We start from the raw sequence: 25,945 nt of genomic DNA on the forward strand, positions 1-25,945 counted from the left end.
CCCTCAGGGATCGGTGTTGGGACCGGTCTTGTTCAACATCTTCATCGCTGACATGGACAGCGGGATTGAGTGCGCCCTCAGCAAGTTTCCTGATGACACCAAGCTGTGTGGTTCGGTTGATACCCTGGAGGGAAGGAATGCCATCCAGAGGGACCTCGACACGCTTGTGAGGTGGGCTGATGAAAACCTCATGAAGTTTAAGCATGCCAAGTGCAAGGTCCTACACCTGGGTCGAAGCAATCCCAGGCACAGCTACAGGTTGGGCAGGGAAGAGATTCAAAGCAGCCCTGTGGAGAAGGACTTGGGGGTGTTGGTCGATGAGAAAGTGAACATGGGCCAGCTTCAGTGTGTGCTTGCAGCCCAGAAAGCCAACTGTATCCTGGGCTGCATCAAAAGGAGCGTGACCAGCAGGTCGAAGGAGGTGATCCTGCCCCTCTACTCTGCTCTTGTGAGACCTCACGTGGAGTATTGTGTGCAGTTCTGGTGTCCTCAACATAAAAAGGACATGGAACTGTTGGAACAAGTCCAGAGAAGGGCCACGAGGATGATCAGGGGACTGGAGCACCTCCCGTATGAAGACAGGCTGAGGAAGTTGTGGCTGTTCAGCCTGGAGAAGAGAAGGGTGCCTGGAGACCTCATAGCAGCCTTCCAGTATCTGAAAGGGGCCTATAGGGATGCTGGAGAGGGACTCTTCGTTAGAGACTGTAGTGACAGGACAAGGGGTAACGGGTTCAAACTTAAACAGGGGAAGTTTAGATTGGATATAAGGAGGAAATTCTTTCCTGTTAGGGTGGTGAGGCACTGGAATGGGTTGCCCAGGGAGGTTGTGAATGCTCCATCCCTGGCAGTGTTCAAGACCAGGCTGGACGAGGCCTTGGGTGATATGATTTAGCATAAGGTGTCCCTGCCCACGGCAGGGGGTTGGAACTAGATGATTTTAAGGTCCTTTCCAAACCTAACTATTCTATTCTATGATTCTATGATTCCAAGTCACTAATTACAATTTCCCAGAACTATGAAAAGTTGTAACTCCTTACCTTTTACTTTTGCAATAACTGTTCCTGCAGCACTAAGGATCTCGACCGAGTTTAGATTCTGGTATTTACTTATCACTGCTTTTAAAACACGTAGCAACTCCCCCAGGCGTTCATGTACTACCTGGTGCAGGCCATCTTGGTTCTCTGAAAAGAGGAAAGGAGAAACTATATTAAAATGGTGAATGAGCACCCAATCACAGCACAACAACCAGTTTGATGTTAACATATCTGGACTGAGGTCTAGGCCATATGGATGCTGGGTCTGCTTAGAACAAAGAAACTGTTAAAAAAAATAAGTGTTATACAGGCATTTGCCAACAGTTTACTTGCAATATTGTATGTGTTTTATAGACAGACTCATTTCCTCCAAAACTCAAGTAAGTATACTTAAAACAAAGACTCTACAGCAATATCCTAAGATTTCTGAATTAAACCATCTCCTTTATCTCATGTAATTTCATCAACCATTGATTTTGATCACTACATATATTCAAAGCAGAGTATCAACAAAAACACATTGGGACTGCTCAGCTGGTATTTCCATACCTGATCCAAATTCATCATAATTTCTTTCTAGTCATAAAATTACACAAAGATTTTTGGCAAATGTTGGCTAACTTTGAACTCAAACGTCAGTCAAATCTTGTGCATCTTTAATATACACGTCCAAATCTACAAGGTCTGTCTTTAAGCATGTCAGTCCTCATAAGGAAACCCCCTCAAATAAGTGCTGTTTTTCATAGCATATGCCTCTTGCTGTGTGTCCCCAAACCCATCCCACCTTGTTTTTCAGCAACACAGTTCCAGTTGCATACATGGCCCAGGTTAAACCACAAGCTTTTACATTCTGTTACAGAAGAGGTGCTGGTGCACGGAATGAAAGGTTCCCATGCACTAGAGTGCTGCGTTGCAAGTTCTGGTCAAAAGCTTTCAAATTCAGGAAAGTCTAGCTTATGAAAAAGAAAAAGAGGATCTAATACAAGCTGACTCACTTCCCCAGCGAGCAAAAGGAATGGCAATTCTGTGTAGTCTGTGGCCATGATAACAAACAGGTCAATACAGATAATTACAGTACAGTGCAAATTGATCCAGGGTTACTAAGAAAACAGTTTCAAATCTGAGCCATTCTGTTCTGACTACAAGACATGATATTTAGGCTAGAGGCCCAACAAATACAGCATGATGCATCAGCACAGTATATCACTACTGGCAGGTGGGTAGGTTGCAGGGACTACATACAAATCACATGCAATTGTTACCGAGTGCAAAAGCAAGCCTTCGAAGAACCACTATGCTTTATCTCCCTATACACCAAACATCAAGAGGGTTTTTTCAACTCAGACTAGCTTATACATGGTCAAAGGAAAAACCCTGACACAGGAAGTGGACTAAGGCAAAAACTTTATCTACCATTCACCGGCAACTTGCATGTTTTTTCCTGCTGGAGGGGAGTAGGAAGCTCTGTCCACAACAGGATACACAGAAGTCTAGGAAAACCCATCTTACACAGCAGTAAATTAAGAAAACTGTGATTTATTAAAGAGGCATAGCTGTGGCTTTCTCTTCATCTACATGTACACATGATGTTTTTTAACTGAGGACTCAAGTAACAAGTTATTTTCAGGTAATAGGCTATTAGATAGTTAAAAGAATTCCAAGTAGTTCATTACTAAGACTGTAGTGTGTAGAATTAAATCCTCAGGAGATGGTCTGTGGTGGTTGTGTCTCATTTCTTCATACAAATCCCCAGAGGCACACAAAATTGTCTGCAACACTTCGCTGAGGCTCCTGCCTTACACTGGCAGGACTGGGGCAGATACGCTTTTATGAGGGTGTTTGAAAGCTGTATGCCACAAACCTGCATCGGATGTTTCTGTCTAACAAGAGTACATGCAGTCCTCACATGAAGAGCATGAATACCATGGTCAACTGACCAGAGATGGCCTGCACAAGCACACCATTTGACCAGAACTGCATTTCTTGCCTAGCCAAGACAAAGGCGTCCCTGTCTTCTGATGCACACCCCTGGCCAGAGACAAAAAAAGAGTTCCTAATCACGTGAGCAGGAATACACATGCATATAACCAGGTCCTTCCGGCAATGTGGCTGGTAGACTTTTGGACCCCTAAGAAGTAAGGGAGGGGAGGCAAGGCAGGAAAGCAGATAAATCAATCTAGAAATTGCTCCCAGCTTGGGAGCCTTCAGGAAGGAGTGCACTACAGGCATGCAACAAACTGCATGAATTATTGTGGGGAGTTCAGTCAGACCTACAGCTACAGGCTTGTCGCTACAGGACAAAACAGCCTCTTGGGCTTTTACAGGTTAGGGTAAAGACAATCAAAACCATAGAGAAGACTAATTAAAGCATATCTGATCCCAAAATGCAGTTTGTTCGTATTAAATTTTGATAATATTTTACCAGACCAACAGAGGTGGAGGAAAAAAGGCAAAGTGGGAGAGGGAAGAGAGCAAGAAGAAAAAACACAACTTGAGGGAAACAAGCCTCTTCAAGTCTGAAACAGAAACAGTAAGCTTCAAAGGGAAATGCAAGTTGAAAACAACTGCTGAGTGGAATTAAATGTTTATCATACCATCCAAGAGAACACTACCACTAAAGTAATGCATTCGAGCATAAGATTAGTTATTTGTACTCTTGAAAGTGAAAAGGTCTGGCTACACCCAGCTGTGATTTCTTTGTATTCCATCACTGCTTTATTTGTTTATAGAATATCTAAAACATTGTTTTCTGTGCCTCCACAAGACAAAAGGTCTGTGACAAGTAGTGCTTGGGAGAGGGGTGGGGGCAGAAGCCATCAGGAACCACAGTTAATACTGCCTTCGCAACTGATACTCACCAGACACACACCTAAACAGAGATTTCCTGCCCAGGACACATTTATAAACCACAGGTAATAACACAATCTAAATATGCCAGCTTAACAAAACACAGTTTTAACACTAAGGAGTCCAAAAATGGCTTAAGAAACCCAACCAACACTAGAGCAAATACTGTTTGCAGTGAAAAGAATGCATGAGGAAATGTGTCTCCAGCAAGTTCCTGTTGAATCTGATTTAAGCAGTCATGAAAATTCATTTACTTTCAGTTTTTCTTCTGTCCCTTGTCTGGCTATACACATTCATTTATCTACATGAAGTCCAGCACGAAATTCCTCCACCAATGGATGCTTCTTGGGTCTCAGACTTAATAACATGAATTATGATACTATAGAAGACTAGGTAGTAACTTGGGACCAGAGGACCCTGCTGATCCTGCAGAGAGGACCTGTGCACACGGGTTGAGTTTTTTCCTTAGGTGACTACAGGAATCTCCTATGAGGATCACTCGGCCCTCTACTCCCCAGAAGGAAAAAAAAAAACAGAACTCTTGAAACTGTAGGAAAATCAAAAAGGCTTGGAGGGAACTTAGTAGCCTAACTGTCATTTGCATAGGCTGAAAACAAGCTTTTCCAAAATGTAAAGGCAACCACATGAGTAGAAGAAATGGAGAAAGAGGAATAGAGTGAAAATCGTGTATTCAACACTGACAAACCTAATGCAGAAGGAAGACGGGAGAGTGCAGCCAAGCAGCCTGTCAGCGTAAGCCAAGCCATCTCAGTAGCACATTAGCATCACACTCCTCAATGGTTTTGGTCACCACATTTCCTAACCACTCATACATCTTTAAAGTAAAACCACCATAAGCTACCTGTTTTCTCATTTTAGGTGTTTCTCAACAGGAAGCTTTTGTTTTAGTAAACCAGCAAGCAATAATGGCCTTACAGCTATGGATTCTGTTCACACAGAACTAAATCAAATTTACCCATCAAGCTTGTGAGCACCAGTCACCCTCCTTGCCAAGTCAGGGCTGGTCACAATGCATGCAGTCAGGAAAGGCACTAGCTGTGTCAGTTGGCTGGTATTCTTTTGTCTGACCTGATTTAGTGTTGGCCCAAACTTTTCTGAAGCTGTTTATGTCAACAAATGTTTGCCAGGACAAGTTTTAATGCAGACTAATGTGCAGGTTTTCCCCTCCATGGCCATCACCTATCCTACATTCCCTATCCTACACTGCTGTTCAGATCCCTACAGAAGATGCATGCACCATTCTGCTTATCACTTTTCCACCTACAATATTAATGCTTAACAGCAGGAGACTCTCCCTCCAGTACTCAGTTTTCACCAGTCATAAGAGAAACAATTACACAACTTGTCTCGCTGTGGTTAAAAGCTTGTCTCAAGTGTAACTAACTGAAGTTGCTCACATTGATAAAAAGGAAAGACAGGGCATCAATTTAGATAAGCCAACCAAAAAGTAACACGTCTGTGAAAAGCTCTTGAGGCCTTGAGACTTTCAAAGCAAATATTCTAATTCACACCCTTTAATATAGTCTTGCTTTACTTTACCCAAGGCGCTTTCCTACAGGTAAAAGGACGCGATGATTTACTTAATGCATTTGATAGCTTTCAACAATGTTACACACAGTGACAGATATCACCAATGCAGAACGACCTGCCATGCATACTCTACAGCCACAAGCTTATACACGTAGACCAGTCTTTTGACTATGGGGTTGTGGGGGATTATATATAAACTTACTTATTGTGAAAGTCTTGCTATAAAGTAGGTAACCTGTATTTCTGCATAAATAATTTCTCCATCTACCCTCATGGACACTATTAAATACTTTCTTTGATAAGTGTCTACCATGAACTAACTCACACTATGGATGTTCCCACTAGTTTAAGAGAATGAATGAATGCAACTGATGAGAACATTTAAATGCCAGTTGTATACAAAGCCACTAGGCCATGTACAGTGGCAGAAACAAACCATCACCCTTACTAGGTCTAGTCCCCATGTTGAGAACTGCCTTTGTAAACTGCTGCTGATCAGCTGAAGAGTGTGCACTGCAGCTTCCCTTCCACTGAAACACAGGAGCCTCGGTTCTCATTGGAAGTACCACTTTACCTCTTCTGCATAAATCCCAATCTCCTCTAGGAGAAAGGGAGAAGCCAAACAGAACAGTCTTGCAGCATGGTGGCAAGAACAAGCACACAAACTGGGAAGCAATTTCCTCAATATCTGAATACCTGGATCTGGAGCTTATTAAAGTCTCACCTTAGAGAATATAAACAGTCAGCTCCTCATGGCTTTTGATCTTGGAAGGATTCAGAAGTAAGTTTGAGTAACCAACACCTCACTCTACAAGACCAACATCTTGGCTAAAAGACTGTCAACTCTTATTTACCAATAACCTCATTGTTGGCATTAGGGTAAATTACATGCTGTTTCCATTATGTTACGCAGAATGATTACACGGCATCAGCAGTTATCCCACCTAGGGTGGGGGGATGGGGGGTGGAAGTCAGCATTGGGATGGAGCTGATTCCAAATAAAATAACTTTAACCTAAAACTACATTACTATCACCTTCATCAATGTTCATATTACATACTAGAAACCTGTCAGCACCCAGGTCTGAACCTGACCCAGACGATGAGACTTCCCAGTGAGCATCACAGAGTAGGAAAAACGATCATACAACTAACTGTGTGGAAATCACCTCGTTCCTACATCTGCAGTTTGAGAAACAGCCCCAGATTAACCATCATTTTCTTTTTGCTCTCCTCTCCCTGTCAGACCCATTCTAACATGACGAACAGCCTGCTGTATTTGTCTGATTTGACAGAGGTCACTATCACACTCAAAACATAACGAGAGCTGATCAAACACAGAGAAAACATGTTTTACACTTCGCTTTGACCAAAGGCTTGGTGGATATTTTAGATGTTAGCGGCCACAGATCAGGAGTGATGAGAAAACAGCAGTCTTAGGCTATCATATTTCTTCCTTTATTTAGATGTATAAACATAAGGTATGAAACATTTTAATTCACTGAAAACCAAAATCTTAAAGAATTTCTGGAAGAATTTATCATTGTAAAATCCCTAAGAAGGCTGGAAGCTGCTAAAAGGCACTGGTGAAACCACTGTATTTCCAAGCTGCGTTATGATGCAAAATTAGAAGCTACCTACTCATCTCTACGTCAGGAAACAACTTACTTGAAGCTTTCAAAACAGCAGGATGGCCAGTCCTACCTTTTTTGTTATCAGTATCATGGCAACTCTGGTTGTCATGGCATCATTAAAAGACACTACACCAAATTCATACAGATTTCAACATGTGCTCCAGAATCCACCACAAGCAATGATTTAATCATATGCAGCAAAACTAAGAATTTATGGAAAAAATAAAGTTAAACAACTATTTCCATGAAGAAAATCTAAGGACATGGGAAGTTTTAGTATGAATGAGGAAAAGAAAAGCATAAAAACAGTAAGCCAAGCCCATAACATTTGACATAAAAGCATTAATGTTTGGGAGGGGCTTGTTTGAGAAGAGTAATACAGAGATCCAATTCAGTGAGAATGCATGGAAAGTTCCTGCAAACAGATTACTGAATACAGTATACTGAGAGTAACAATATATTACATGCATGTAGTGTTTTTATAATACCACAAAAGAATTCATGTTTGGCAAGTCAGTTGCCCATTTACTGCCACTAAACTTGATCCCACAATTAGGTTGCATAAATTCAGGTTACAATTAAAAAGCAGGTGGTATTTACAGGTTTGTGGTATTTTTCAGGGCAGAAATCTCTCTTGGCTTTTGAAACAAACAGGGTCGAAGTGCAGGCTTGCAATTCCTGCAGATAAGGTGCTCTAGAATAGGACCCCAAACTCTCCCCCATTAGTCCAGCCTTCCAGGGAAGATTTCCAGCATGATGAGTTTCTGTTGGGTACCACAAACAACCCAAACAGCCCTTTCAGATTTCTCGTTTGCTGTCAGGGACTGGCCAAAATACATCAGTGTATCCATTCAGATTCAAGCATTAACCAGGATGACTGGCTTCTGATGTGACCTGAAGCTGTGGTGGGTTTTGTTTGTTTGTTTTAAAACTGGGCTAACATTCCTATCCCATTCAATTCTGGTCCAATTCTGTATTGCTGAGAAGTAAAAGCTTTCGTTAGAAGTCTTTCTTGCCTGTGTAAACAGGGCAAACCAAGAGCAGATTCACTGTCGGAAATTAAAGTTATAAAAATCAAGCTCTCTCTCAAAAAATCTTTTCAAGAAGTCAAATGAATAGACAGTGTCGTGCAAAATACATCAGAATAATCCAAATCTTCTCATTCTACCAGCACTGAAAGCAGTTAAGTATTTCCACGATGTTGGTTTGCCAACTGACATCAGCAGAACAGTTGTTACTCCACACTCAGTTCACATTTAAATTCATAGATGAGCTCCCCATTTGTGGATGTGGGGAAGCCTTCTGGAAAAAAAACACCACAATGCAGCTTTTCATTCATCTATTTCAATATGCTGGACATTACATTCCTTCAACTTTTGTATTCTACTAGCCTTGAGATTCCAGTCAACTAACCTAGATGTGTTCAGCCATGCAGTTTAATCTTTAGAATACATGAATCTTTTATTAACCCCAAATTTAAACTCCAGAAAAAACTAATGAACAATGCTGAACTTGCCTTATTTACCTGTTTCTGACATATGAGTGAACACACGATGTGGCCATTTTAGCTACTGTTCATATCATTTCCCTGAGTTTGCCTGGAGTTTAAGAATAAAACTAGGTGATGACAATGCTTCAGCACCTTCAGAGCACATTTTAAGTTAGAATTCTAAGCTATCAAGTGGATGCAAGACTGATGAATACATTCACAATAAACCTGATCAGTCACCTTTCAACAGAAAACCATATCCACCAGAGTTAGCAACTATCCTTTCCAAGTATTCTACTTATTCAAGGGCATTTTAAGTCCCTGGACTTAACAGTTGCCAATGGAAGATGCTGTTAAAATAAAAGGAGAAAACTTTGATGCTTTAAGCAACTCTGCTCTTTGCATATTGGTTCAAGTCCTGAAAACATGTGAAGTAATAGTGAACTTTCACACCAGGAATTTCTGAAGAAAGAACAAGTTGAAAAAGGCAAGACCAGCCCCAGCAAGCTGATCTTACCCTATCAAACAGGCACACAGAAGAGGTGGGAGGAAAGTTTTGTTTTAGCAATTCAAAACAAAATCAATTTAACCTTTGCTAACCCACATCAAGAGATAGTATTAAAAAACAAACCTTAACCTTTAACTCATTTTACTTTCAGCCTGAAGTACTATTTGTTCTACATGGCTGCTCCTTCCACTTTTAGCCTAAGTCACTGACTGAGTGAAGAAGCTATTTTATTGCTGCCAGCCCACCTAGCTTTCAAAGGACCACACAAAGCTAGGATTATGAGATTATATGGTGTTAAACAAGAGGTGCATTACTTTGTGCACTTCTTGTAAAGGATCCTTTAAGCACAATTACAGCCTGCTAGAGGATGTAACAGTATTCAATTTGTTTTGTTGATTAAAAGCTATGTAAAATCAGCTTAGATTTTAAGTGGGATTCAAATCACTAAAGCAGCAGCCAGTACCATAGGTTGTCTAGAAACCTGATGAACATAAAGGATTAATTATCTGAAGTTCCAGCACTGAAGTCCTGCTGAAACAAACACCCAAGAGAGTAAAGACTGACTACATAACTTGCACAGGTGACACAGAGGGATGAGCTCTGTGGGAGTTCAAGAAGAAATCCCTTCCCACTTCCCAAATTCAGGCACAGTCAACCCCCTCTGCAACCTAACTTTCTGGTATCAGATAGTTCACATCTATGTATCTTTGACAATTTTATGTGAAAAGAAAACACTACAACACTGTTATTATAGCAGTAACTCATGTCCAACTCGTACTCTGCATGCCCCAGAAGACATGTTACGCACTGCACACTTCACTACGTTGTTTTTAATTGAGTAGTATTTCTTCACAAATAACTTACAATAGAGAGGTGAAAAAGACAACTCCAGAATCCGTTTGCTTTATGGTTCTGGAGTTAAGACCTCTGTTTTCCCCACTACCACTGAAGTTCTCACTCCACATAGTCAATGCTAAACTAAAATCCCAAAACCAACTACCAAAGGATGTGCAGGCCAGTAAAAGCTACAGAATGTGACACTTGTAGCAGAAACAAGCAGAACTTGGTCAACTCTATATCTGAATATCAGCCACATGCACTTCATTTTTCATCCATGCCCCTTCAGATTTAAGCAACAATGGGACTTCCCCAAATACCTGAAGCACTTTTGTCATGACATAGAAAACAGTCCTGAAGAGGTTAAGTTTGATAAACCAACCTTTGTCCTAATTTGACAGAATCTCCAAAATAGAGATAACCAAAACTGGCAAATAACAATTCCTGTATACTGCTAAAAAATAGCCCAAGAAAGCACCTTCAAATGGTAACCCAGGAAAAAAAGACAAAAGGAAAAATGCTTTGTTCAGGTAAATCCACCAAAAACTGAATTCCTGAAGTCCTGTGATTTGCAGTTACACTGTCATTAAGATGAAAGTTTAACCCAAACGCAACTATTTTCTACAGCCTTACATGAGTCACCTCAATCTCCTACCCTGTCATGCAGTTCTACCTCCAGTCCATTAAAGAAACATTAGATCCAACATAACCAAACCACCACAACACTTGCTTGGAATTAAGAGACAAGTTTCAGTTCTGTGACCTTGCCACATAAATGGGAAGGACAAACACTTCCAATGAAACTATTGGAAAAGGAATGATTCAGTCTGTGAAAACTTTAAAAAGTCAAGATCATTGAGGTAACAGTAAAACTTTATGCTGGTCAACATACAAAATCTACTTGTATTGATGTTTTAAGTTGTAACTTCGATATATTGATGCATCAGAGAAATGAGAAAATGGAATGTCTTTGTGGATACATTACAGTGCAGTTTGCCCTTAGTTTCCAATAGGAAACTAATTTAGGGCAAGGGGGTTTTGTTCTGTTTTTAAACCAAAACAGCTCTTATACGTACAAAGGAATTGCTGTTAAGAACACAAGACTTGTCACTGGGTATGGATCAAATCTTATCTTTCAGGTGTTGGGGCAAAGTTGACATAGACAAGTTTTTGTGTCCAGGTGTCCCCCTCTTTCTTAAGCTTCAAACTACATTAGAAGCATTTTTGGTTTTGAAAGGCCTAACTTTACATTTACATTCAAAGAAAAAAATCTGACTGTTCATCCTCTTCCTCAGTACCCACCTTTCATCTTGCTAATCTTGTCATTAGTATAGTTTCTGTGACAGAAAGGGAAGGTAATGCTAATAAATTATGTAGCTAAGGCTCTATAAGTGTTTTGAGATCCTTTCGTACATCAGAACTGCAAAAAGAAGGAAGGATGGAGTTTTGCTATTACATTTTTCATGCTTCAAAAGCAACAGAAAAATGGGAAATGCTTGTTCTCTCTTATAACCTGTTCAGAGGTTTCCTAAAGGCAGATACGCTGATTATTTAAGTCAACACAACTATCCAGACTGCACATAAGGGTTAACTTCACGTTTTTAACACTCAGGCCTTCAAGACACACACACACCCCCCTCCTGACTACGGATCTTGGACACTATAGCAACAACTGAACATTTGTTCTGAAGGAATGCAGAGTATGCAACTGGGGGAAGGGTAGTACTATCAGCCACAAACTTATCTCCTGATCCACTAGGTTATTATTTAACTTCAGTCTTCCCTGAAACTGAAGAAACAGCATTTGCTATCCAACATTAGCGACCTGCATTTAACAGGCAGCTTACACTTTGACTATGAAGAGCACAGCTTTGCTTGAACTGAACTTCAAGAGGAGTTGGTTTTTTTTTTCCCCTCTGCTTGTTCAGAGTACTGGAAACAGCAGAATTATTCCATGATTACAGGTTAATTAATAGTGCTCTAATACTGCAAACCTGCAAAGCAAATACACATAAATCATTGTGTATTTGCTCCTCTGATTCTGGTCACATCTGAAAGTCCAAGACCCCCACAACAAAAGCCTCCAAGATAGCAGTTTTATAGAAAACAAGAAGCCTGGGCAAAAGTCTGTGGAATGATCTAGAGTGAAATAGAAAGAAAGGCAGAAAGTTCTCTCTCCCAGCTTAAGTGTAACATTCCTTGGGAAAATCATGGCCCACAGCTACAGATGCCTCTCATGAACCTGGACTATGAACTACTTTTTGTTGGATTCTTGTGGGCTTGCCTTCATTCAGGCTCTACTAATTCTTTTAAAGATCACGTTCTCTGGAGTACATCAAGCTTCTGCTTTCTTTGCAGAACTTCTCAGGTTTGAGAAATCCGGTACTGGACAGGAAGAGGACTCACAGCCAGGGATATCAGAGCTATCTGATCTTGAGAGGATCCAAGAAGAAAAGACAGCGTGGAAGTAAGGAAAACACGGGAAAATGACCAGGTCTCTGGCTTGCTGTAGTCCTAGAGCTGAACTAGGAGAAACAGTTTATATGCCTGTACTTTTCTTCCTTCCTCTGAGCCTTCCCACAAAAAGCATCAGAAACTGTTTAAAAGCCACTACTATTGGCTTCGGGTTCTTAGCAATCATTTCACTTTGTTAAAGTCAAGGAAGCATTTACTTTCTTCTTATCCTTATTTATATCCTTTACAGCTCTTACCTTGAAAGACTGTTACACATTTGCCAGAAAACAGTTTCAATTTCAGGTTGACAGAACTAACATTTAGAAGTGACTACTATCTGGGGATATGGGAAAGAGTGGACTAAAGAATTTCCAGGTCAGAAAAACTGGAAGCACATACATCTTTGCATACAAGAAGCAGGTTTTAGGAAGGCAAGTTTAAAAGATGACTGTCAAATTCAAATATGCCAAAAGCTCAGAGCTAAGAGGTAAATAAGATAAGCTGAATAAGCTGCCGATTACTTTGGCAACTACAAAGGGCATTTTTTGCTTGCTATTCTCTCCACCTTTCATATACCTCTGTCAAATTAGCATTCAGTAGAGCAGACAACAGAGTTGCTACAGGTTTTTAGCAGTGTATGCTGCAGTGTCAGGGTGCAGTGCCATGCCAACTCTGCCTAGACCCTCACAGTCTTTTTCCATTTTAACCTCTAGCTACTCATGCCTTTGCCAGCTACCTTCTACCTTTGCTGCTGATACTCTGCACAACTTTACAGTCAGCTCATGGAACTGACCTGGCTGAAAGCTCATTTGTTTCTTCCCAGGACTACCGCTCAGGCAGATCTACCCCAGAACTGGCTTGCTATGCAGCTACCAGAAAACTGCTGCCAGTGCCGGGGAGAAGTGGAGAGATCACAGCAGCTCACACTGAAGTTTCTTCTCTAAGCTGCACTGGAAATATGCTACTGGCATATTTAAAATACAGCCCTAAACTTAACAAGCTTTCTAATAAGAAAAAAAACAATTTTGCTGCCTTACTCCTGCCCAAAACTAGTTTAGTCCTGGCTTCCCTGCTGCTGTGGCTCACAAGGTGACTTTTGCCACCTCTACTATGGCAACACCACCATCCAAAGCAGCAAATACAAGCTGTCAGAATTCACCTCTTCACACCTTATTGGGCTCAGCAAGAGGATGAACAATGTAATTACAGCCTAACACACTAAAAACATACACTTAGTTCTCTGCAGATCAAGTCTGAAGAGAGGTAATATAAAATATTACCTTTTATATACAAAGTATTAAAAAGGTAGAATTTTAATACTAAATTACATAATTATTCTTCAACTACAACAACTATGGAACACATCAATAGATCCTAGAACTGATTAACATCAAAATCCCGGTTCAGACTATTTGTCAACATGCTCAAATGTTGTGATTTCTGTAACAGGTATTATTATCTACAAGACAGCTTGTTTTCCCCTTTTTTTCATGCCACAAGGAATAAAAGAAACAATGTGCTACAATTTACATTAATTCCTCTGCCTTTTCCTGAGGATCCTCAACAGCCATTTCATCAACTCACAAGCAGATTACTGACATATTTGGTATGTTCTATGCTCTCAGTCCCTGAAAATCAGCTGCCCCTATGGTATTTTACTTCTTTCTTTACCTTTTTTAATCTTCTTTTTTACCTCCTCCTATAAAGGTTGATTTAAGATACAAAATACTAACAAACAGAAACCCATCACAAAACCTGTCCAACTTCCCTCAAAACAAAAACCCTCCACCCCAACCCAAATGTTCCTTCCAGAGACTCTTGCAAAGAAAGGCAAGCCCTTTCTCAGATCCTTCGTTAGAGCAGTTTGCCCACCTACCAAGCATTCATACTAAGAGGTGTCATTAGACAGGTAAATACATCCAAGTTTAAGGTGTATCAAAGACAGCACCTTTCATGGAGAAAATTGTAATAAAGAACAAACAGCAAAATTACACCCAGTATTATAAATTATCATAATTTCAATCTGTAATCTTCACTGAAATAGCTAATGAACTTCAGATTTCCCTAGCAAAACAGGACCAACTGATTTATAAGAAGACTCCCTCAGAAAAAGGACATTACTGGTTTACATTATGAGAAAATAAAGAAGTAAGAATCAAATGCTACATATACTACAGTGCCTTAGTTGTACTAAAATATGGACAAAAAATAAGGTACCTATTATCAAACCCTGGAAGGGCTGAAGAGAAATCATCTCTCTTTGCCCCTCAGGCATCACATTGAGACAGCTTCTGGCTTTTAGTGCAACATGTAATTTATCCCAATCTCTGTGGTGCTAACACAAGGGTTTGAGGTCGCTAGAGATTGCAAGTTCCTTATTTTGAGGAAACCATTTCACTTGACACACCTTTGAAATCGTCCCACTGGGTTGAATACCTTACCCTTCAAAAATAAGGGCCTGAGAGGTTTCAAGTTAGGTTGCATTCCTGATCCTTTTACAAGTCTTGGTGCTGCTCTAAGGAGGATGCAGACATTCCTGACCAGGCCATCCAGCTTCACCTGTATTTTTTACTTCTGCTTCAGTTTTAAAAGAAATAATAATCAGAAAATCTTAAACTCAAAGAAACCAGACAGCAAAATCTGATCCTCAAGGAAAAACCCATGATGAAAGGTGTGAGCTTTATCTTGCTATTCCACCTTCTAAAATATCTGGGTAGAAGATAGGATGAGCTAGAGGAAAAGTGCTCATGAAAAGGATGCAGTTACCCACATGAAGCACACAATATCACACTTTGAAGATTACTTCAAAGTGAGTGATAAAGCAAGCAATAATTCCAAAATACATTCTGCTATACATTAAAGTACAAAGTAAAATACTCCTGCACTTTTAACCCACATGTAAATTTTACTCTTACAGCTATTCATGATGAAATGCAGCATTTCCCACAGTCTCAAAGGCAGAACTTACAGTATGAAGCATATATTACATTCCTTAAAAAAATAAATAAAGAGCAGATGTCACAAAACTAACTAGCTTCAGACTAGGGAAACAGGAATGTTTCCCCCTTCTCTGATGTGATACAAGTATAAGCTACTATTTACTGTTTAGAAGTGAAACACTTAGTAAAATATATTCTAATTAGGAACTCAGACTGTGTCCTAAATATTCTTTTGTGTGGTGTTTTTAAGCCTGACTAAATGAATCTCATTCGAGCAAAGACCACACAGTGGCATCATTTGCTTAAAACAACAATGGAATTTATTACATGCAGTAACAGCACAGACTGTAGTGTCACCAAGCTCATACATAAAATACCTACTCTTAAATACATTCTCAACTGTGCGTATTTATGCAGTAAGCAATACTACTTTTGAACTGATAAATTCTTACAATTCTTGTCCTGCGTATTTTGTCCTAAAAAGCAGCTTACATCCTTTCTGTACAACTTTGGTAAGGTATAGATACCCTTATCTTTTCAAAGGATTGGGCAGTATACCATTAACACACATCCCCTATTCTCCAAAGGAACATACTCTCCATGTTGAACTTGCCCAGCCAAAAAATTCAACAGCACTTACTTGCAGATGCATTACACCGTACTTTGGGACAAGAATTAATCCCTTCAAATGACAGGATTTACCTTAAGTATAACCTCATACACTTCAAATGATAATGTATTCTCAGTACTATGGTCAGGTTAAGTTCTCAGCAGGCCACAATTGGAGGCACACAATTCAGTTCTTAAAACATTCTCTACCATGGAAGGTTGCTTCTCTCCCTGAGCACCACTACCTCTGAAGATCACAGCCAGCTCCAGCCTTTAGAGACAGTACTCCCCTGTAAGTAATACCTTTTCAAAGAGGGGTGCAAGCTGAAGGCAACACTTGGTTCTCACACTGAACCAATAGCTACTGTTGGCGCTCAAAACACAAAGAGAAAACCCATCAGCTCTCAAGCCGCTCTGTCTTAACAATTTGTACTTCGGATCTACATTAGAACTGAAAGAACTGAACTTCGGGTACATTAAGAATACAGAATACCATCACTAAAACTGAAAACTCAAATGAAGTCTTAAGAGCAGCACAGACTGCAGGCAATTTTCCGAGTCTCCCAGGTATTAAACAAACACTCTCAAGCTTGGCTTTCCAGGCAGGGATTTCTGAGGAACTGCTTTAATTTCCTTATCAGAAAGGAAAGATGATCGGCTTATTTTGAGTCTCCACAATATATTTCAGTTCTCTGTGACCTCACAAAGTTTGAATGCTACAAATGAAGACAACCTGCCAGTTCAAACACAAAAATATGATGAGGATATAACTATCCTTACCAACATCAGCCATATGACACTATCTTGCTCATCTGGAAATGTAACTGAAGACTGGACCAAGAGACTGATGCACTGTTTGTGCATTTCAAACACTACATCTGTCATCAAACACTAAGCCTGTCATCCAGTAGAATTAAATAAAAACTTTGTGAAACAGCACTGCATTCTGACCTATGTTCAAAAAATGCCCAGATCTCCTCTTTAACAAAGACATTTAAGACATCAGTTAAGTATCTTGATCCTATGCCTCAAGTCGGATTGCTCATAACTGATTGTTATATCCAGCAAGTACAATGCCTAGATTCAAAGGGGAATTCAAAAGAGACAGGCAGCAAGAACTGAAGTGTGTGAAACACATGGTATTTCAGCCAACACAAGAGGCAACTGCAGCTCCCTTATGTCCAAACAGCTGACAAACTTCTCAACGCTAGTTACATTCAGAAGGTCTTCGTTTGTGAGCTTGGGATGGGGGTTTTTATAGTGGTGGTTTTTTTTGGGGTGGTGGTGATGTTTTTTTATGTAAAGTATCATTAAGAAACATGTTTCCTACTTGGTGCCAGCAAAGAGATCAGATTGCAGTTTATACAACAAACGTTGTGAGTCTGAAAAATGATCAAAGTTACAATGCTGGGTTTACTTTTGTTGAGAAGTAATATTCCAAATTTATTCAACATTATGACCATGAGACTACTGTGAGAAATGAAATTATATTAGCATAAGTAATGCAAAGAGAAATAGCCTTGAAATAGACTGAAAACTTTAGTTGTATAGCACTCTCTCCTTAAAAGAGATCTCGGCGTACTCTTCATGTTATATATCAACTTGCATTGGTACCATACAAAGCACAGTACAAGTTTATAATCAAAGGCATTTATGATCTAGTTTAGACATGAACACAAGTTATAATCCAAAATAGCTTAGATTTCTCATCCAAGATAGTATCACTAAATCAGGAGAATGCTAAGTGAACCATAGCTGAAAAACAGCTAGGCTCTTCCAAGACAGCTCAGATAACACCAGCAGGGAACACAACCAAGCAGTCCAGATGAAATTCCAGGCATGCACCCACTGGAATCAGCCCACCTATGGCTGCAGACCTCAGCCCAAGAGGGAGGTTACTGTGCATGGAAAGGAGATTAGAGAGATCTGCCAAAGCAGCAATACTATGACTAAGAGCAGATGCAGAAGCTATCTGAGGGAAGAGTGGCCAGAGGCTGCAAGGCCTGCAGCAAGCTCTAGGAATGCTTACCAGGCAAATACAAGAGCTCACTGGGGCAACCCTGATGTAAGACTTCTATTTGCGACTTCTGAACTGCTTAAAGATGCAGTACATACATAAGTACATCAGTAGCTGGTAGCAGAACTTTTAGTTATTTCATAAACTTCAAAGTTTCACTCTTCAACACAATCTACATTGATTAATGCGTCCAAATACAACTCATCTCCTATCCCTGCAGTTGATTTCCACCTTGGAGTCATTTATGTCACTAATTTCAGGATGGTGTTAAGCTGCAAACATTAGGAGCCAGAATTTTATGTGCAAGAAGTCTGTTCAATCACCTTAGAAAGTTTTTGTTAATTTTTGGACAAGTGCAAAGGGAGAAATGTAACCCAAACTACGCAGCTTCCACAAAGTTGCCTTCAGCCAGCAGAAAGCAAGCCCAGTATTACAGAACTCACTCTATCATGTTTGGATCTTCTGAGTCCAACACCTTAAACTGAAAATTGAATTCCCAAATACTGCGTGTCAACTGGAACATTTGGGTAGGCCTTTCCTGCAGGGTGCCCTTGTCAGTGTCAGTAGGCACCAAGCACCTCACACATACCTCTGCTCACCCTGTGTGCTCAGCAAACCACTGTAGGCATGAAGTGGTCACTAGTCTCAAATGATTGCCCTGGTGAGGTTTGTTGACACCTTTTGGCAAAGCTAGCTCCGACCCACTTGAAACAGAGGGGACTGCAAACGCTCGGCAGTCGGGAGACCTTACAGCAAACAGCTCTGGATGTCATTTCAGGTATTACCATGATCACATTTCTGTACAAACTCAATAAAAGCTTTCCTGCTGGTGACCAAAATGATTTCCCTACAGGAATAGAAACACACAGTAACGCACACTCCTCCTGAGCAAGAAACTCTTGCAGTTTCCACCTGCTGGCAGAAGATGGTAAATACTTATCTTGTAGAAGGAGAAAGTGCAGTTGCAAACTACTAACAAAAAAGACTTCTAAACCCAAAACCTAGCCTAGAAGAATCACCAGAATATAAACAGAATTCTTTGGAATTACAGAAAACCCATTCAGGTGGTTAAAACTAAACAGTTGATGGTCTTGCTAATTTTTAGCATCAGCCTACACAGCCTGCTAAAGCATATTTTCCCTTGTTATGATTATGAAACATATTGCAGTGTTCTGGTGAGGAAATACAGAACCCAAACCAACAACCACCATTTCCTGTAGTCATCGTGCTGGGGGAAGGGAGGATAGAAGGGGAAGGTAAAGGGCCATAAGGAATAACCACTGTAAAGGCCAGTAAAAACATACGGAGTTGTGAGAATTTCAGAGAATATAAGAACTAAGAATAAAGACCCGCTGACATACCTTCTGAACAAATGGCTTCCTTCAAATACAGCAGCACGTCTGCAAACTTCCTGACGTCGTTCACCAGTTGTGTGATATATTCTGGATCCACAACAGGATTATCATAGCAGTCCGAGTTGGAGCTGATGCTGCTCAGAGAGCTGCTCTTGGTGCTGCGCCCCATTCCCCAGTTTCCTGAATTGGAGATGGTGAAGAAGTTGGAGGTAGACAGTCGGGCTAATCCCAAACCACGCTTGTTGCCTCCACCGTTCTGCCGCAACATCCCAGCAGCCACTGTGCTTATAGAGCTCCTACAGGTAACGCTCAGCAGTGCTTCAGGTCCATTGGACAAGATGAAACCCTTAAAAATTAAGGGGGGGAAGGAAGTGGAGAAGGAAAAATTATTATTAGTATAGAAATATATGAGAAGTAATACTTTTGTGCTGACAAGATCCAAAATTTCTTTCAATATGACACTGCTTTACATTACAATGCTTAACTGAAGTATTATAAGTGCTTCTGACCATTTGAGATTATTTTAATTCTTACAACATGTAGAGTGTTGCAGAGAAATCAAAGGTATGCAAAGGTAAATTTCAAAAGCTAACTCACAAGCAATGTTTTTACCCTGCATATTTATTCTGGAAGCCTTCAGAATCAAGTTCTTTACATTTAGCAAGACCTGTTCTTTACTATGATATGTTACTACAACTGAATACAGCTGCAAAAACACTTGCCCTGATACAGAGCATGAGCAACTTCCCCACCTGCATCAACCACCAAGCTGTGTTCAGCATCCTGTCTCAAGATAATAGACAGCCTTGATCTGATAGGATGAAGTCTCTTTGTGTAGACTGTGCTGAGCCAGAAACCATGGACTACCACAGCTCATCTCAGAAAAGAAAACATCCTGAAAGCAGTTATGTGTCTTTTCAGCCTGTGACCTTTTAATATGAAAGGCAATCAAAGGAAAAACATGGAAAAGTGAAGAGATTTACAAATACCGTAGTATCAAAGCGTACCTACAAATCTCAGTGCAGTTACCTCAAAGGGTGTTGCTCTGCATTAGTACCCCTCAGAAGTTCCACCATCAAAGCGCACAGATCTGGGGACAGTTCTGCCGGCATAACTCAGCAGCTATCTGCACTCCTCCAGCTCAGAAAACCCAGAGAGCTGCTGCAAATTGCCCCATGTCAGGTTAAGTGATTAATTTCAAAGCAGCAAACTCCAGGTGGCAGAGTCAAGTATGGTGCCAGCAGCTCCCACAATGCTTGATTTTATTCCCTCAACACTAGGAAAAATCCTTAGTGTTTACACTATATGGTAAACACTATATGGGAAAACAACCAAAACCAAATTGGAACATGACAGCTACAAAGCTGTCATCAGTTGCAGGCTTACCCGAAGCAAGAGCTCAAATTCAACTCTTTTTAGCTCAAAATAAGAGTTATTCCGATCTAAAAGCGCAGGTTGAGATGAGTTATCCTGCTTATGTCTGGATTTGGTTAGAGCACCTGAAGAAGTAGCACCTTTCAAGTTTAGAACATTGCATTTCAACAGGCATCATCCTAAGGCACTTCAATTATTTTTCCATTATTTCTGCTTTATTTCTCTTTGCAACTTAAAAATATCAGAGGAAACGTGGCCAAAGCAGTTGTTTTTCTAATTAATCTGGCAGGGAGGGTGTGCTGGGGGAGGGGGAGAAAACTTCAGCATTTAACACAAATTAACTGCTCTAATTCCTATTTAGCCTTTAAAGTCAGTACCTATACGAATACTACACAAATAACATAGATAATTAAGCAATTCCAAACACCTCAAGTAGATTGAAGTGAGGTTTACATTAAACACAACGTTGAAGCAAGTTTCTTCTGTTCCCACATATAATTCTCATGGCTACAAAGCCACTTTGCAATTCCACCTTGCAATTACAGCAGAAGAAGCCACAAAACCTCCCCTCCTTTTAACAAGTGTGATATGTATTTATATCGAGACAGAGATTTTCATAGTATTTAAAAGACATGCTCCTCTTAAGTCTGGCCAGCTTGAGTCAAAGCAGCAAGTTGTGTTAGACCTGTTCCCGAATCCAGTTCACACTTTTAGGGCAGTGTTGTTTTAGAGATAAGCTGCCTTATTTTCATTTATTTACACGAGCAACAAGCAGTACAACAATTCCACAGCTTTGAAAACAGTAACACTGATGACAAAGAGTTTCTGAATGGGAAAAACTTGGAACTTTCGCTGTAAAGCAGCAGCAGAACCAAGCCCAAAGAGTTTACTACAACAGCCACCTTTCCCCGGGTAAACACTTAGCCCTGCTTCTCCCGCACTGCAAGGCGGATGGGGAGAAGTTTCCCCACGCAGAACACATGCCTTTCGTTACTGAGGAGCGTTTCGTGTTCCTCCAGGAGGCTCTGCCTTTGGAAACACAGAGCGGCCGCAGGCTTGTCGATAAACGCCTCCAGACCGCCCCGGTTAGGAGCGAGCCGTCAGAAGCGGGGGAAAGGAAAGAACACAGCGCCAGACAGCTCAGCAATTCCCTCTCCCAACACAATCCCCACGGCAGGGAATAGGAAGCAAAGAGAGAACCAAAGAGAGAAGACGCTCCCGAAGGGGTCACGTCGCCGGGCCGAGAACAGGGCCGCTCCCCGGCGGGGGTCGCGCGCTGCCGACGCGCTGCCTCGCCGCCACACGGCGCGGCCTCCGCGTACGCTGAGGTGAGTTGCGGGGCAGGGCTGAGGTAAGCCCCCCCCCTCCTTCCTTCCCCTCTCCCTCCCTCCGCGCCGCGTCCCACATTCCCCGCAGCCAGCCCTTACCGGAGAGGGGCGGCCGAGCGCAGGCAGCAGCGGGGCCGCCGCGGGCCCTTGACTCTGCCACTGCGCTACCCATGGAGCGCCCTCACGGATCTCGGGGCGGCCCGCGCCACCGCCCCCGGGGTCCCCGCCGCTCCCGGCGCCGCCTCCCCTCACGCCCGCCGCTGGGCGGAGCTGCGCACAGCGCACACGCCCCCCAACCCCTCCGCCTTCCTGCCGCGGGCGGCCGGCGGTGGCCGGGGGGCAGAGATGGGTCCGATAAGGCGAACAAAGGCCGGTGGGACACGGGAAGGGAGGATTCCCCGTCCCGCTCCCGCATCACGCGTCCCGGCACCGCACGGCGCAGCCCGTGCCCCCTCCGGAAAGGGAGTTGTAGCTGCCGGGCACTCGGCGTGTGCGTGGCAAGCGCAGGAGCGGCACACAAACAGGCTTCAGAAGCCCAAATCCTGGCGATGTTTAGCAAACAGGGTTTGCTTTTAAGTGGTTTTCCCAACGAGAAACAGGCAAAGGGGAGAATAATGTTTCTCATGCTTGACACCCCACCCCCCAGCCCCGCTTTCTAGTGCTGAATCTGGTATGTCACTCGCTGTGCAGCCGCCACCATTGTTACGAGTGTGTACGCACACACACACACATTTCCCTTCCTACTTAAGCTTTTATTTCTGGATGAGCTCTGTTGCTACTTAGGGAAAAGCAAAGCAGCAACGAAATCCAAGTGTAACGCCGCTAGACTACACCCGCAGGGTGGGAGTGGATTCAGTCACAACAACAGCCCACGTTTTGGCATAATTTAGCTTCCGAGTTTACTTGCATGTGCACATATATGCACCTTTTTGTTTGGTCAAGAAGAAGAAGAAAGTTGGAAAAGCAGGAATTTGCAGCATCATACAGAAACTCAAATATTTCCCAGCAGCATCAGGACCTTTAGATCTCCATACGGACCTTTGTCACATCAGCTGATGGCAGCAGTCGGATTTCCATGTTCTAGAGCCAAGGATTACAAACCTAGGCTTTATTCCTCACTTACTAAAAGGCCATTTAAATTCGGTAGTCTTCAGTCCAATGTCCAAGCTCCAGGATGGGACATACTTTCAATAATGTATGAAAGCATCTAATTCTTAGCCCAGCCCCTTAACCCCAGCAGTTTCAGGCTTTATATCTTGAAATTCTCCACCCTTGCTCCAGTCTCCTTCCACTACTCATTCACGATTTTGTGTCAGAACACCAACCTTCTCCTTGTTCCATTCTTCCTCTCCATATATGCCATATATATCCATATATCTTCTTTTATTGAAAGACTTTTATTCCATTTCTCTTGGAATTTATAAAGCCTGAAACAAAGCGACCAAACTAAACCAAGATGTGACATTATTCACCTCTTGTGTCAATGTTAAGCATTGTTCAATAACTTTTCTTTACCTTAAAAAAAAATCCTAAATAAAATGTGATGTAAACTTAGAAATCCAGTAAAAGTTATAAATTCTTCAGGTCTTCTAAGTATGGAGAAAAGCAAACAAAACAATGCCCTGAGCTTCAAAAAGATTTTGATCATTCAGGTAATTGACCCAGCAGATGTCAAAATTAGGCCAGAGTAAACAATTACAAATGAATTCAATGTGAAAGCGAGGAACTAGGTGGGGAATGCAAGTTAAATAGTACAATCAACAATCACATCAGCAGAAAGGAGTATTAGAGCTTTATTGTGGGAAAAGTCATTGAAACCATTAGATAGCAGCATCCAGTAGCAATAAAAAAGATCAACAAGTAATTTCACCTGTACTTATCAATAGATAGAATACAAAGCAGTGGATACTACTTGGTCTGCCAGACCTTTGTTAGAAAGAAAAGTATTTAGCTACAGCAGACCCTCTCTTCCTTACAGACAATATTTTGAGAACACAAGGGGATTTATCTTGTCATCATGACACCATTATAGAAAATGCAAGGAAGAATAAACTCAGCTGTTCCAAGTACAAAGTACATACCCTGCTACAGGCCTTCTGTTTCTGAAGCAGACTTTAATTTCATGATGCTTCATTCCCTCCATGCATTTCTCTTCTCTCTCTCATCTCAGTTCCCACATAAGCTAACCTGCATCCATGCAAGAATTCAGCAATTATTTTTGCTTTGGTGGATTGTTTATTTGCAAAAAAAAAATAAAAAAATAAAAATTCATGGGTTTATGCTTCTGAAATATTTTGTTTCAGGCACTTTTGATTGAAAACATAAAAGTGTTCTACATGGTGGGAGGCCTAGCTTCAAACATGTTTGGAAAAACATGTTTTGAGCCCACATCTGCCACATGATGTGAACGTTAAGTGAAGTTTTGGGTTTTCCTCAAAGGAAAACAACAAACAATTGTCCTTTTTCAATTTAGTTGTTCAGAGCTTTCTTCCCTCCTCATTCTCAGTTTGCCTGCCAAATTGAACACAGAGTCCTCTGCACTCCCCCTGAATAAAGACAAGCATGAAACAGCTTCATCTATGTCCCAGACTGTACAGTGTTGATTACCTCCTAAATTGCTTTGGAAACTATTACATGAAAGAGAACTGGAAATAACAGATCTACCCTCAAGAAAACACAGCTTGTATAAAAGGCCAGGTGTACATCACAGCCTGCAACTTCTGCTGCAGTGGATGAACTGGAAGAAGTATTAAGGGTCTAACAGCTGCTTTATGTTGGTCATCCTTTGCTAGTTTACAGGGCTAATGCCCCTTTTTAAGCCATGTATAACCTAAAGCATCACTAATGCAGTTGAGGATGCGAGAGGTTGTTTAAAGTCACCTTTTTTCTGCACTTCATCCAACTGTCCTGGTTTGCTTGGAATGAACAATGGGTTTGTTCAATGAACAATCAGTTATTAGGCAAATAGTGAAGACCAGGACAATAAAAACAGTAGAGTGCCTCAACAGTGTATTCTCTAAGAACAGACACCCAAATCAAATTTGTTTCCATTAAAATGCTGTGTTTTCCTGTGAGCAGCCACTGAAATCTCTAATTCCTTAAGAGCCACTTGTGTGATTCTTTCAACAGATGTTTTTGTTTTCTGATAGAACATGTGTACACAGGGAACTAAAAGCTATAGTACAGCTCTTTACAAACAAACCAACCAACTCAAAAAACCACACCCAAACCCCAATCTATGAAGTAAACTCCAAGTACCTGCTTCTCCCTTCTCGGGGTTGACTAGTACATTACTCATGCGGACATCCCTTTGAAATCCAAGGAAAAGCCTGCCTGATGCAGCTTCCATCACTGTTAAGAGAAGAAATATTTCTAGGTAGCAGCATTTAATGTAACTAGAACTGGGAAAGGAACATTTGTTAAGAAATAAGCTTCAAAATATACTGTCTCTATTCTATATATCTGCAGAAGTGCAAAATATTCTAGACCAGTTGGAAGACGTAAGAACAGCAAGCCATAGGAGTTCAATACAGAGCTGGATAGTCCTTAATGTTGTTAACCACCAAGTCAGCAAGGGAAGCTAGAGCTGAGAAGGGAATCCAATTCTAGCCACACACTGAGCATCACTATAAATAATTGTAAACAGGTTAGAGAGGTAACTTGGTAGAAGTTTCCACCTTCTGCTTACATTCCAGCAAGCCGAGTTCTGCTCTCAAGATGTATTTCCATAAACTATTTCTTTCCAAGAATCTTATATACAGGCTCCTGCAAAAGGCCAGCATCATTTATATATCAGTAAACCAGTTCAAGACTTTACCTGAAAATGAGTTGTATGAATTCTGAGAAAACCCTGGAAATTGTTCCCCCAACACCACTGTATGTACTGCTGCTTTATAAAAGAATATATAATTTTTTTCCCCTCACACAAGATCTCCATTTTGGCTGTAATAAATGCCACCTACCTACCTGA

At 41.3% G+C, this 25,945-nt stretch overlaps 1 protein-coding gene and 1 long non-coding RNA gene across 5 annotated transcripts in view; one reads left to right on the top strand and one right to left on the bottom strand.

The window, feature by feature from the left end:
* ARHGAP29 (Rho GTPase activating protein 29) overlaps positions 1 to 25,740 on the bottom strand; it is a 53,043-nt gene extending 27,303 nt beyond the window's left edge. For all 3 annotated transcript variants that reach the window (XM_057402752.1, XM_057402753.1, XM_057402750.1), the window contains exons 1-5: positions 25,664 to 25,740; positions 24,057 to 24,196; positions 23,295 to 23,402; positions 19,280 to 19,619; positions 1,038 to 1,181 (exon numbers count right to left, since the gene is read on the bottom strand). In XM_057402752.1, the coding sequence (XP_057258735.1) occupies positions 1,038 to 1,181; positions 19,280 to 19,619; positions 23,295 to 23,348 (538 nt within the window). In that variant the 5' untranslated portion in view covers positions 23,349 to 23,402; positions 24,057 to 24,196; positions 25,664 to 25,740. The remainder of the gene's footprint in view (positions 1 to 1,037; positions 1,182 to 19,279; positions 19,620 to 23,294; positions 23,403 to 24,056; positions 24,197 to 25,663) is intronic.
* Positions 7,283 to 12,421, top strand: LOC130595750 (uncharacterized). 2 transcript variants are annotated; one of them, XR_008971384.1, is made up of 3 exons: positions 7,283 to 7,373; positions 9,011 to 9,096; positions 12,258 to 12,421. It is a non-coding gene; the product is annotated as an uncharacterized LOC130595750 (long non-coding RNA). The 2 variants fall into 2 exon arrangements; XR_008971383.1 differs by lacking the exon at positions 12,258 to 12,421 and adding an exon at positions 10,189 to 10,261.
* Positions 25,741 to 25,945: the final 205 nt, after the last annotated feature.

This window comes from Pezoporus wallicus, unplaced genomic scaffold, assembly GCF_028554395.1.
Source record: "Pezoporus wallicus isolate ANWC-B61680 ecotype Strahan unplaced genomic scaffold, APGP_CSIRO_Pwel_v1 contig_8333, whole genome shotgun sequence".
Classification (NCBI taxonomy): domain Eukaryota; kingdom Metazoa; phylum Chordata; class Aves; order Psittaciformes; family Psittacidae; genus Pezoporus; species Pezoporus wallicus.